A 14220-nucleotide genomic window follows, 5' to 3' on the forward strand; every position below is an offset into this window, starting at 1 on the left:
CTGTAAGTCATTTTATACAGACAGGGAATGATGTAATTATTATATTATACATTAAAAAATGTTAAAAATTAAAAAATAGTTATAAAAATGTAATAAACAATAGTGCAAAGGAAAATAAAATTCACACTTGATAAAATATATTTTTATTAAAGTCCAATAAATTGTAAAATATGATATAATGATATATAATTTATACTGATATAATAATAATCTAAATATATACAGAATATACAATGTAATATATAATATTATATATATATATATATATATATATATATATATATATATATATTTATTACAAAATCTACCGTATATACTTGAATATAAGCCGAGTTTTTCAGCACAGTTTTTGTGCTGAAAAAGCCCCCCTCGGCTTATACTCGAGTCAAGCTAGTCTATGACCAGCCTCAATAGTAATGTATAGAATCTCCCATAAAATAGTGAAAAAAAAAGCTTTGAAAAAAAATAAAAATAAAATAAAAGTTCTAAATCCCTCCTTTCCCTAGAATACATATAAAAGTATAAAATGACTGTGAAACTCATACACATTAGGTATCCCTGTGTCTGACAGTGCCCAGTCTACTGAATATAGGGGATCTGCAGTGCTCCTGTTCCATTGGGAAGGGTTTAATAGGAGCACTGCAGATCCCCTATATTCAGCCAGGCTGAATTCCAAGTGGGGGGGAAAAACCCAGTCCTCAAGCTCAGGGAAGGGGCAGACAGACAACCAAAACACCCCCTCTCCTTCCCCAGCAACTACTGCACCCAAAAACTACGACCATTTTAATTTTTGAAATTTTCCAGTAGCTGCTGCATCCCCCCCCCCCCCCCCCGGCTTATACTCGAGTCAATAAGTTTTCCCAGTTTTTTGTGGTAAAATTAGGGGCCTCGGCTTATATTTGGGTCGGCTTATACTCGAGTATATACGGTAGTTCATGAGATTATAAAGAGGAAAATATTTATAAATTCTTATTGTCCTTAGAGCTAATTTTGCTTTTTCCATTGGCGAGTTAAACTGCATCCAATTTTAACCCAACCTAAATTTTGCAATGCTACATTGTTACGAATTTAGGTTCCCTAAACATTTATTTCTCCATACAATATAATTAGGCTTCTGTTTTCCCGTTGAACTGTCTGGATCACATCGGAGATAAGGAGGAGACGCAACGCTCTTTCATTGTACTGTGATTATTTTGCCAAAAAAAGGCCCAGAAAACCTGACATAATTGGCTTTACTAGTCGAGCAGTCATTGTTCCTCGGAGCATGTGGTGACAATTTAGTTTGTAGTTTGTGACATGAAAATTAGTGTTATCATGGTTTGGAAATTGACAAGAATGAAATGAAGAAAGTCCTAAAAACGGGGGATTATAGATATCTTCAGCATGGAAAGGCTTAAACATGAATTCAGCTTTCTATATATTGAAGGTAGATGACAACAAAGCTTATTTGGGAGAGGATTATAACACAGAACATAAATGCGATATAAATATACTGCTTAAAATACCATCTGGAGAGAGCTAAACAGGAATTTAGGCCTCGGGGGTTGCATTTCCTCCAAAGAAATTCCATAAGTATAAAAGGATGTCTTAGAAATTCTACCAACAGATGCAAGAATATGTTATGTCAAGATGAACTTGCCTCCTCTAAGTCGAAGGCAGTAGCTATATCTTTCGCTAAACTATCCACAACAATGTCCACTCTTAGTTTTGCATGAATTAGGTTTGGACTTCTATCTCTCACAAAGGAAATTCAATATAATATCGCTCAATTCTAGTAAAAATCCCTTGACCGGCTGGGAAATCCATTGCAACCACTAGGCAGCCACATATAGCCACAGATAGAATAGACATCTCTTCTATCATATCACACATCAAGAGTAACGGTAAGAAAGGACACATCTGTATATTGTCAGTGTCAATACATGATAGGAAGGCTATATAGTCACCTCTCCATGAATATTGTGTTGGATGGACATCCAGTGGAGTGTCTTGGTTGCCCAATCTTTGTTTACCACCTGTCTGTACTAGAGTGAATCAGCCAATGTTCAGTCACTGACTGGCTGACGTAGAGATGAGCGAGTAGTATTCGATCGAGTAGGTATTCGATCGAATACTACGGTATTCGAAATACTCGTACTCGATCGAGTACCACTCGCTATTCGAATGGAAAAGTTTGATGCAGAACCAGCATTGATTGGCCGAATGCTATACAGTCGGCCAATCAACGCTGGTTCTTCTCCTACCTTTAGAAGTCTTCTCCGTGCAGCTTCCCCGCGGCGTCTTCCGGCTCTAAATTCACTCTGCCAGGCATCGGGCCTGGGCAGAGCCGACTGCGCATGCCCGCTTGTAGTGTGGACATGCGCAGTCGGCTCTGCCCAGGCCCGATGCCTGGCAGAGTGAATTCAGAGCCGAAGATGCCGCGGGGATGCTGCAAAGAGAAGACTTCTTGGAGGATCCAGCCCGACCCTCACTCGTGGACTTGGTAAGTATAATTTGATTGAACGTTGCCTACCCCTGAAATGAGCATTTTCCCCCCATAGACTATAATAGGGTTCGATATTCGATTCGAGTAGTCGATTATTGAGGGGCTACTCGAAACGAATATCGAACCTTGAACTTTTTACTGTTCGCTCATCTCTAGGCTGACGTGCTCTTGTGTGGTCCAAAGGTCTGCAAGAGCAAGGACCCGAGCTCAGAATCCACTGGACCCCTGGCCAAATGGGTACACGAGTGTATAGTGTTTTTTATTTTAAGCCTCTCTATGGGTTAAAAAAAGAATTGGGGCACCCCTTTAATAACTCTAAGAACATGGTGTCACTGAGGGTGTTAATATCATATCAGCAGCTTTTATTGAGAACAGTCCAACCCTAGGTGATCTCACCCAAGTTTTTGCAGGGGAAATACATTGCTAAGAACCAATAAAGTCAAGATTTGCCAAAGGTTCATGGAAAAGGTGCGAAGGTGCTTTTGAAATAGGTGGGGAAAACCAGGATCAAAATATGGCTCCCATTCTGATCTTTGCTATGGGGTCTCCATGCTTCTATGTGCACTACTTAGCAATTACAGCATTAAAGGGGATACCCACCTTCTAATATTGATGGGCTCTCTTTAAAGAGAACCTGCCAGGTCTACTTTGGATACTAAACCACCCACAGATCCTTATGGACCTGGGGTTTAGTGTCCCAAATTGCTCTGCTGTAAAGCATGCCCACAATTAAAAAAAAGTTAATCCTTTATTGTTACGTAGAGATAAGTCCACTCAGTCTCATCGGACTCATCTCTGGTGCTCCTGGTGTCTGGACAGTTCTTCAGTGAAGCCGAGGATGTGCAAGTGCCAGGTACGGGGCATGTGCACTGGCCGAGTATACTCCTTGGCTTCAGTGAAGGGGAGTCAGGGTAGGTGTAAAGCTTTTTTATTGGGGGCGCGGATGGCTTTATTACAAGGTAATTGGTGACACGAAACTGCTGGTCTGTAAGGATCTGCTGGAAGCCACTGCTCATTCGCTGTACAAAGTATACCAAGTTTATGGAGCGACGTTGCAGTACCTGCACTTTGTACCAGGAGTGAACAGTGAGGCTCCAAGCATGTAAACGTTACCAGGAGCGATCCCATGGCAGTCCCTGGCAGATCTAATATTAATGACTTAATCTAAAGATATTAGAGAGTGCACAACCCCTTTAACCCCTTTAATGCTGCTTGTTAATGAACACCAATTCGGCTCACAATATGGCGCCTTCTTTGATGCTTCAAAAGATACAGTATACCTTAGTGCTGAGATGATCAGAAGTAAAACTACGGAAATGACCTGGTTTCATGATGTTGGCGAAAGGAACAAGAATCCTGCAGAAAGTCTCCCCCTATAATTTATATTCGTTCCCCTTCTTTCCATACTTTACTGACATGTCACAGACATTATCAGATAAAGGCAGATTTGGGCTTTGCTGATGACTATGCGACTACGACTACAAAGGGCCTAAGACATGTTATAAGTCGCCGACATCTTTACTCCTCCACCTATGTAAATAGCTATTAGTGAGTATGTCTGTATGCAATGATCTTCCCATGCAGATGACGAAAAGACCATCCAAACCGTCCTCACAATGTCAGCTCACAATCCTATAAATATTACATGCTTTCAAGCATTTCTGCTAAGTCTTATCCGTCTATGAGAAATCCTCCAGGACAGCTAAAAGCACTTTTGTTCAGAACCTTGTAATAATTGGTTACTTTCCTTTGTAAAAGGGAACCTGATAATGTTTCATGAACCTGCGGGTGCACAGTGACATGTCGCATCCTAATGTAATAAGGTATCTAGAACAAGAAAAACCGAAAAGAGCAGAATCATTCAAGTACATATAAGGGCACGTTACAATAGTGTGCAATGTTGCAATGTATTATTCATATTGTATTCTATTCTTTATTTGCGTATTTGTAACTGTACATCTTTTCAGTGGTGTTGTGACTAGGGGTGTAGCTAGAAGGGTTGCATTGGTAGCAATCTCTACTGGGTCCCCAGATTGAGAGGACCACAAGACCACATAACAGTGCAGTATGGCGCCAATATTAGGCCTTATTCACACATCTGCACTGTGATGCAGAGTGATGAATGGACAGCGCTCCATCCTATTTATTTTCGGAGTCTGGTTAGTCTGGCATTGATCCATTTTTCATGTCCAACCATTTTTTTTTCCCTATACTTTTCTATTGGCTCTGGGTCCATGAGAAACAGAACATGGCTGGCATCCAAGTGTTGTCCATTATTTTCACGGAACCATAGACTTTAATGGAGCTCCGTTTTCCATAAAATGGACCCAAATGGAATCGTGAACATGAATCATTGGTAAAAAACGAGGCCATGAGTCCTCACGTACATTACGCATCACAACGTGGACTGGCAAATAAGACCTTATACATAGCATAGCATATACATAGCCATTAAGCCACAATGTTACCAAAATTTCACCTGTATATCATATTTCACAGCAGATCTCCCCCCGTACAATCCATCTCTAACTGCTAGCTGCTCAGGAGCACTGCACCATGTCCCCAGCCGAAAAATCTGTTCCTAATGAATTAGCCGAGGGTCCACATCAGTGTCCTGTGTCCTCATATTCTCCTCACCTCAGTGCTAGGACTTCTATCCATTTCTTTATGACATATAATAATTTACCCCAGTGAGCAGATTATTTTCATGTCTCATAGGTAATAAGTTTTGGCGTTTCGGTGAGTGCGGAGCCTCTGAGCAGTTACAGTGCAATAGACAGGAGGAAGGAGCTATCTGTATAAGACACATTTCCTTAACAAGATACATATTACAAGTTTATTATCTGCAATTCAACCATTAAATATTGGAAGTAACCTAAATGATAGGAACATTTTAATATACAGTAGGCTATTGAATCATTTCAGTATTTTTAATTAGTCTTCAACATCATTTTCTCTATACATAAACTATGGGCTCTGAACTGTCTCAATAGATTGACACATATTTTCTAGCCATTAGAAAACAAAAATTTTATATAGCTTTTAATTAGGGAAAAAAGGATAACTTTTAACAGAATAAGCCGCAGTAAGACAATCCATTGTCACAGTACGTGCAGACTTCTTACCTTTGGAGTTCTTGCATGTTTTCCCCATCTGGCATCTTTTACCAAACTTATATCCAAAAGTTCAGTCTCCTAGGAAAATAGAAAAAACACACAATGTTCAAACCTTACGTCTTCGACTCATCAGCACGATTTATATAGATGCCACCCACAAAGATAATGGTTAAGTTTTTGGCCGAAAATATGAAAGCAAAGAATATGATATATGGACACAGTGTTTACAATACTCCTTTATGGTTACCATTAAAAATGAAATACCGTAATTTAAATATAAATTTAAAAATAAATACTAATATTATAAAAGTTTGTGTGTTTGGATGTTTGTTACTCAATCACACAAAAACAGCTGAACGGATTTGAATGAAAATTGGCACGTAGATAGTTTGTAACCTTGATTAAAACATAGGCTACTTTTTATCCCGGTAAATGACATTGTTTCACGACTGTTATGAATTTATCCTACTAATATTATAAATGTGAAGTTTGTGTGTTTGGATGTTTGTTACTCAATCACACAAAAACAGATGAACAGATTTGAATGAAATTTGGCACGTAGACAGTTTGTAACCTTGATTAAAACATAGGCTACTTTTTATCCCGGTAAATAACATGCCTTCACGACTGTTATGAATTTATGGTCACATACTATATTACATTACTCTTTCAGCAGCTTATCTCAGGTCCCAGGTCTGTTATCTCTCTGTGTAAACACTCAGCTAACCCTCAATGGATTGTGTACATACATTTGCATATTATCTGATCAGTCCCAGGCAACATGCTGAAACACTGGATGGGAAAATACCTTTAATTCAAATTGGCAGTTTGCTACTTTTAAACATGCTGGGAAAAAGAAAATCTAATTTGTTGCAAACAACGAGAGCTATGAAAGAAGCTAGAAGTCACAAAGTTCTCCTCAAGCGGAGCTGAGGGGCATCATCGGCGCCAACAACACGCTCATAATATGGCGTCCCAGCGAGCTGCTGAGATGCCAGATCAATCTCAGGCACAACGTGAGGAATGAGTTCAGCGGCAGAGATGCTAAAATGCCAGAGCAGGCAAACCATCGACGGCAGCAATTTGCTGAATATAGGCAACAACACACGGACGAAGTCGCAGGCACAGGCTAGTAAAAATATAAATTTAAACAAAAATATACAACAGGATCACTATAAAAATCACAAATGCATAGTGAAAAAAAAAAGAATAATTTATCACACACATGTTTCCATATATTACAAATACTTAGATATCATTTTGGCTGACATACCCAACATGAAACAAACAAATGGCGCTTACATTCAGTAAGAATCATTAATCTCACTACGCACAGGGGAATCACAAATCTTTAACAACCTCCAATTCTAAAATTAGAAACAGAAATTGACATTGGAGTTTTCTTTTCATATTTCTAACAAAATAATCTCTTATTGGTTTATTCTCTTGGACATAAGTAAAACTCGAATTGCAAATGAATTTCCTTAAGGAATATCGCAGAACTATAAATGCACAAATTGAGGTCAAACACAAGCAATTAACATCCTTTTCCAGAAATTTATCACCAAAGAATTTTTTATTTTATATACGGTTTGATATCTTATTTATAGCTGAAAAGTGAATTAACAACCTGTCAAGGATATAATGGATCTGCTGATACGTATAGGTTAGCACTTATGGAAATTGCTTCTAAACATACTGTTGTTTTTTTTCTGTTACCGACAAACCAAGAGGATTTTTGCCCTACAAATCATGAAACAGAGGCAGAATCGGGTAAATGACGCTCAAGAAATCTTAATTTTCATAATGCTTTGAATTCGGAGCCTTTTGAGATTCTAATCTTTTGATAGAATTCACAAATTGTGACAGTTCACGCCTTTACTAGAAACCGGGAAACTCTCTGGAGGAGGGGGTCACAAAGTGACAATTATTGTATCATTTAATATGTAACACTGATATATTAATATAATTAGAATATCAAGGGTGTGGGCTAAAAAGAGATTAATGCAAATGGCTGCTTTATACGTTATCGAGCATAGGCTAGCCATTGGGGCAATAGGGATTTTCTCTATTCCCCAAAAATAGAGGGCTGACAATTACCTTAGCTCCTTTGGAGATAGAATTGCTGTTTTTACCACATACATAGTACAGCTCTTTGCATCACTTAATAGCAGCTGCTCCACTGATTTTGGAGCAATTCTTCTATCCCCACCATTCCTGAGCAATAAGTGCTGTTAGTTTTGGTGCCTGATATACTGTTTAGGCTCTGTACTGTCAGGTGATCAGTGTCAGGATGCAGCGAGCAAGGGGGTGTGACACAGAGCTCCAATCAGAGGCAGCCAATGTCAGCTGTTAGAATGGCATCCCATTGTCTGCTCCTGTCTGACATCGCTTATCTAACAGTAGGTTTTGGTGTCTCATATGCTATATATGATCACGACTATCAGACATGATTAGAGATCTGAGTCCCAACCCCCTTGCCTGATGCTGCCAGAAACTGCCCAAATGACAGTACAAAACCTAAGTGTTATATCATGTAAGAAAACTAACAGCACTGATTGCTCAGGAAAGGTGGGGGCTAGAGAAAAAAAGCAGGGTGCACAATGTCTTTGCATGCCACCTTCCCTGATGCCACTCCCACTCTCTGTGATGTCACCAACTACGCTCAACTCTGACTGCAGGTCCACGAAGTGGAGTTGGTCATGTAACCGAGGGTCGGAGAGTCAACAGTGGAGGAACAAGCCTTACAGATACCCCCACTTTGCTCTCCAAAGTAAAACAAATGGGGCATTGGGATGACCTGGATTTCTATCAGTTATAAAGGTTATCCAGTGCATGGAATGTAGGGATGAACTTTATTTTTCCCTGAATAAACCCTTGAAAAATAAAACAATAACTGGAGTTTAAGAGACAATTCACAAGCAACAGATTTGTGTTAGGAATTGCTGTAACTGAATATCCTTCAATGGCACATCTTTCTACAGCACGGCATGAATTTTTGCAAATGAATGGGATCAATGCAGAAAGAAAGGACATTAAAGAGGACATTTCACCACCTGACAAACTCCAACTCTTGCATCGTTCACTTCTTCTGATGCAATTGGAATTTTTTCTCTCCTCCCCACCGTTCCTGATGAATCATTGCTTTTAGGTTCAGCACCCTTATGCTCTCTACTGTCAAATGGGCGGTCCCTGTCTTTCTGGTCCAGTCTAGGACCACTCACCCAAAACAGAAAGAATAATTGTGGTCAAAATAATATAAATAATTGCTCAAGATCAGTAGGGGCTACAGAAAAACTTCCAATTGCTCCGGAATAAGTGGAGTGGAAGCATTAAAAGATCTAATGAATTGGAGTTGGAGTGAAAGTTTCTGTTATGTAGGACATTACCTTTAGGGTAATGGATTCCGTGTGTGAACATACCGCGCGGCAAGCCGTTATGGAATGCCGATGCAGTGCACTGGCATCCCGTTGCGGCATTCCGTTCCGGATTAGTTCTGAATGAATGGGCCTAATCGGAAGAGATTTTTGCGCTGTGGACACCACGGCTGAGTTAGCCACGGAATCCGTGGCAAGATAGGCTATCTCGCTTCTTTATTCTGCTGCTAGTTAGCGGAAAAAAGAAGTGAGTGGCTCCCATTGAAGTCAATGGGAGCTGTTTTTGGCAGCGGATTTTGAGGCTGCTTTCGCGTCAAAATGCGCTGCCAAAAACTCTGTGTGAACACAGCCTTACCTTCCACATTAGACAACTATAAGACAAAGGCAACACAATGACAATTAAAAAATCATCTTTAGTCATTAGCTGGATTTATTAGAAATGGATTATTATCGATTTTATATTTGTGATTTAAACTTATACATTGTAGGTTATATTTTATAAATAATCTTGGTAAATTAATCTGTTCTGCCGCTATCCAAAAAAAAAAAAAAAAAATCAGGTTTTTATTACTCTATTCTTATAAGTAGCAACAGACAAAATAAGCCGCATTCCAAAGAATAGTTACATTTGGGAAAAGTCAATATATTAAACTAACATTTGCAGAAATGCTTCGATTTATTTCTCCTTTAGCGAATTCTCCTTGAAGAATCTTGATCTGGAAGCAATTATATTTTTTTATTAAAATGAAGCGACAGTATTACTTCTAATCAGCAAACAGATCACAGCATGAAAGAGCACATTAAATTCTAATTTATAAAATCATACGCCATGCTAAACATTCACTGTCACAAAAGGGCAGAACGCAACTTATGCCGGAATAATAAAACACATCCATAGAAAACAAAGAACTAATAAGTGTTCTCGGCCGATCAAAGCGTCTACTAATTCCTATAATGTATTCTCATGGAATTCTCACAAATCACAATGGGTTTTGTTTACGAGATATTACAGATAAAGTAGGAAATTCCTGTTTTATTATAAGTTTAATCAAGTCATATTCGACACAACTCCTTTAGGCTGGGCCGTGTATTACAAAAAAGCTGAGTTTTTTTCTGTATACTCGAGTATAAGTCGAATTTTTCAGCACAGCTTTTGTGCTGAACCCCCCTTCCCCCCCCCCCCCCCTTGGCTTATACTTGAGTCAGCAAAGAACAAAATAAAAATAAAATATAAATATATATATATATATATATATATATATATATATATATATATATATATATATACAGTCCTATGAAAAAGTTTGGGCACCCCTATTAATTTTAATCATTTTTAGTTCTAAATATTTTGGTGTTTGCAACAGCCATTTCAGTTTGATATATCTAATAACTGATGGACACAGTAATATTTCAGGATTGAAATGAGGTTTATTGTACTAACAGAAAATGTGCAATATGCATTAAACCAAAATTTGACCGGTGCAAAAGTATGGGCACCTCAACAGAAAAGTGACATTAATATTTAGTAGATCCTCCTTTTGCAAAGATAACAGCCTATAGTCGCTTCCTGTAGCTTTTAATCAGTTCCTGGATCCTGGATGAAGGTATTTTGGACCCTTCCTCTTTACAAAATAATTCAAGTTCAGTTAAGTTTGATGGTCGCCGAGCATGGGCAGACTGCTCTCAAATGATCTGAAAACAAAGATTGTTCAACATAGTTGTTCAGGGGAAGGATACAAAACGTTGTCTGAGAGATTTAACCTGTCAGTTTCCACTGTGAGGAACATAGTAAGGAAATGGAAGACCACAGGGACAGTTCTTGTTAAGCCCAGAAGTGGCAGGCCAAGAAAAATATCAGAAAGGCAGAGAAGAAGAATGGTGAGAGCAGTCAAGGACAATCCACAGACCACCTCCAAAGAGCTGCAGCATCATCTTGCTGCAGATGGTGTCACTGTGCATCGGTCAACTATACAGCACACTTTGCACAAGGAGAAGCTGTATGGGAGAGTGATGAGAAAGAAGCCGTTTCTGCACGTACGCCACAAATAGAGTTGCCTGAGGTATGCAAAAGCACATTTGGACAAGCCAACTTCATTTTGGAAGAAGGTCCTGTGGACTGATGAAACAAAGATTGAGTTGTTTGGTCATACGAAAAGGCGTTATGCATGGCGTCCAAAAAAAACAGCATTCCAAGAAAAACACTTGCTACCCACTGTAAAATTTGGTGGAGGTTCCATCATGCTTTGGGGCTGTGTGGCCAATGCCGGCACCAGGAATCTTGTTAAAGTTGAGGGTCGCATGGATTCCACTCAGTATCAGCAGATTCTTGAGAATAATGTTCAAGAATCAGTGACGATGTTGAAGTTACGCCAAGGATGGATATTTCAGCAAGACAATGATCCAAAACACCGCTCCAAATCGACTCAGGCATTCTTGCAGAGGAACAATTACAATGTTCTGGAATGGCCATCTCAGTCCCCAGACCTGAATATCATTGAACATCTGTGGGATGATTTGAAGCGGGCTGTCCATGCTTGGCGACCATCAAACTTAACTGAACTTGAATTGTTTTGTAAAGAGGAATGGTCCAAAATCCCTTCATCCAGGAACTGAATAAAAGCTACAGGAAGCGACTAGAGGCTGTTATCTTTGCAAAAGGAGGATCTACTAAATATTAATGTCACTTTTCTGTTGAGGTGCCCAAACTTTTGCACCGGTCAAATTTTGGTTTAATGCATATTGCGCATTTTCTGTTAGTACAATAAACCTCATTTCAATCCTGAAATATTACTGTGTCCATCAGTTATTAGATATATCAAACTGAAATGGCTGCTGCAAACACCAAAATATTTAGAACTAAAAATGATTAAGATTAATAGGGGTGCCCAAACTTTTTCATAGGACTGTATATATATATTATAATGGTGGGGGGGGGTCTTTGACCAGCTACAATATTAATGTATAGAATCTCCCATAAAATAGTGGGGGAAAAAAAGAAGCTTTAAAAAAATAAAAGTTCTAAATCATTCCTTTCCCTAGAATACATACGAAAGTAGAAAATGACTGTGAAACACATACACATTAGGTATCCCTGTGTCTGAAAGTGCCCGGTCTACTGAATATAGGGTATCTGCAGTGCTCCTGTTCCGTCGGGAAGGGGTTAATAGGAGCACTGCAGATACCCTATATTCAGCCAGACTGAATTCCAACTGGGGGAAAAATAAAAACAAGTCCTCAAGCTCAGGGAAGGGGCAGACAGACAACCAAAACACCCTCTCCCCTTCCCCAGCACCTACTGCACCCAAAAACTCCGACCATTTTAATTTTTGAAATTTTCCAGTAGTTGCTGCATTTCCCCCCTTGGCTTATACTCGAGTCAATAAGTTTTCCCAGTTTTTTGTTGTAAAATTAGGGGCCTCGGCTTATATTCGGGGCGGCTTATACTCGAGTATATACGGTAACCACAAATAACAAATACACATAAATGTGATCAGGAATCCATACACGTGCTCATTTGTATGGAACCGTGTTGCTGGGTCCTAGGAAAAGAGGGGTGGACAAGAGTCAATCCCAAACATCCATCCATATGAGGAAGGATAAGGTCTCACTCTCACTATACTCTAGTCCCCAAAGAAATTACTCCTGCCCTGACAAAGACAGCCCCAATACTCTCGCTGTGTAACCCTATGTAAATAACTTGGGAAGGATAGATAGATAGATAGATAGATAGATAGATAGATAGATAGATAGATAGATAGATAGATAGATCTGACTCTGGACTTTGATTTGAACAAGATCTGATTAAGAGTGGGCTTTGTAGCCCAAAGGCCCCGAAACGCGTTATCTACTCTCAAATTTGTCCTTCAATAAAACCGTTGCCGTATTTCAAGTATCGGTTTCAATCATTCCATCCACAAGGGATTGTGCGCCCACCAGGTTTTTTCGGTGAATCTAGTTCACTTTTTGTTGGTTAATTTGGGAAGGAATTATTTAGGGAGAGTATTAGGACTTGTTAGATTGTTATTTGGATCAATCCTGGTACACGACCTAGTAATGACCAGTTGGATTTTTGGTGTCTATAATGAAATCTGTAGGAAAACTCCTGAAAAAATTCCAGACTCAGAGCATGCTGCATTTTGTAAAAGAATTCCAAAGAAGCAAAAACACCAGAAAAAGTTAAAAATGGCAGTGTATATAAGGTTTGGGTGACTCCATTGAAAAGACTTTTTTCTCGGCCGCTTTCAGTTTTGATGCAGTAGACACCCGGCAGACACCATTATAATCAATGGGGTCTGTTGGAGTCCCTGTGTCACTGCTGTTGTAGCGGTCCATCTGTCTGTCATTTGGCATGCCCGGTGGAGAGAGCCCAGTGCTGGTGTGAACCTAGAGTAAAGCTATCCATAATTTATATTCAATCACCTGTAATCTTTGGCCACAGAATTTTTACAATATAAAAATCAAGAAATCCATTCATTTATACCATAGTGTTGGAGTAATTCAAAGGGGTCGTAAAAGATTTGGCTGTTTCACTACGGACCAGGTGCTATATGTGAGCAGATCACTACGCACAGAGAACTAATGATTATGATGACAATGACCATGAGGTCTCCCTCTTTCTCTTCCGTTTTTTCCTTAGCTGCTATGGACTCCTAGTATATCTTCTCTTCTCAGCATATGTGTGTCTACGTCTGTAATATATTACTGTGTATTATCCTGTATCTGTATTACTATGCTGCTGTAACATGCTGAAATTTCCCCAATGCGGGACTATTAAAGGATTATCTTATCTTATCTGCAAATCAAGCCTGGGGCGGGTTCTTGACTTCCTTAAACTGGCTGGCTAGAATGTCTCTGACCTTGCTATGTGTCTCCCCTTGCTCTAATATTGTATTTTTTTTACCTCTGCTTTTTGACCTTTTGACTACTCTTTTGGATTGTTAATTGGTACTGTTTTGTCTCTCTGGTTTGACCCTTGGCTTGCTTACTCCTCTTCTGTGTTGTATTGATTTGTCCTGTTCTGTGTATCACTTATCTAGTGTAAGTGTCAGGATACAGAGTCGCCGCGGTCTCCTTGCTGCGCGGCGTCTCCCTGGGAGACGTGTTAGGAGTTCTATTGGGTGTGCTTAGGTCATTAAGGGTTAATCTTTTCCTTGCCTTCAGTCTCCATGCCGTTAGCCATCAGGTGTGTTCTCTGCTGCTATTTAAACCCCACCCAGGCATGGATCCTTGCCAGCCATTCACT

General features: G+C 39.4%; 1 protein-coding gene across 1 annotated transcript in view; it reads right to left on the reverse strand.

Annotated features, from left to right (window-relative positions):
- The window catches only part of PLCB1 (phospholipase C beta 1), a 480198-nt gene that overhangs the window by 308194 nt on the left and 157784 nt on the right, over positions 1-14220 (reverse strand). The window contains exon 3 of the mRNA XM_075267398.1: positions 5611-5679. Coding sequence (XP_075123499.1) covers positions 5611-5679 — 69 coding nt within the window. The remainder of the gene's footprint in view (positions 1-5610; positions 5680-14220) is intronic.

This window comes from Leptodactylus fuscus, chromosome 3 (genome assembly GCF_031893055.1).
Source record: "Leptodactylus fuscus isolate aLepFus1 chromosome 3, aLepFus1.hap2, whole genome shotgun sequence".
NCBI lineage: Eukaryota > Metazoa > Chordata > Amphibia > Anura > Leptodactylidae > Leptodactylus > Leptodactylus fuscus.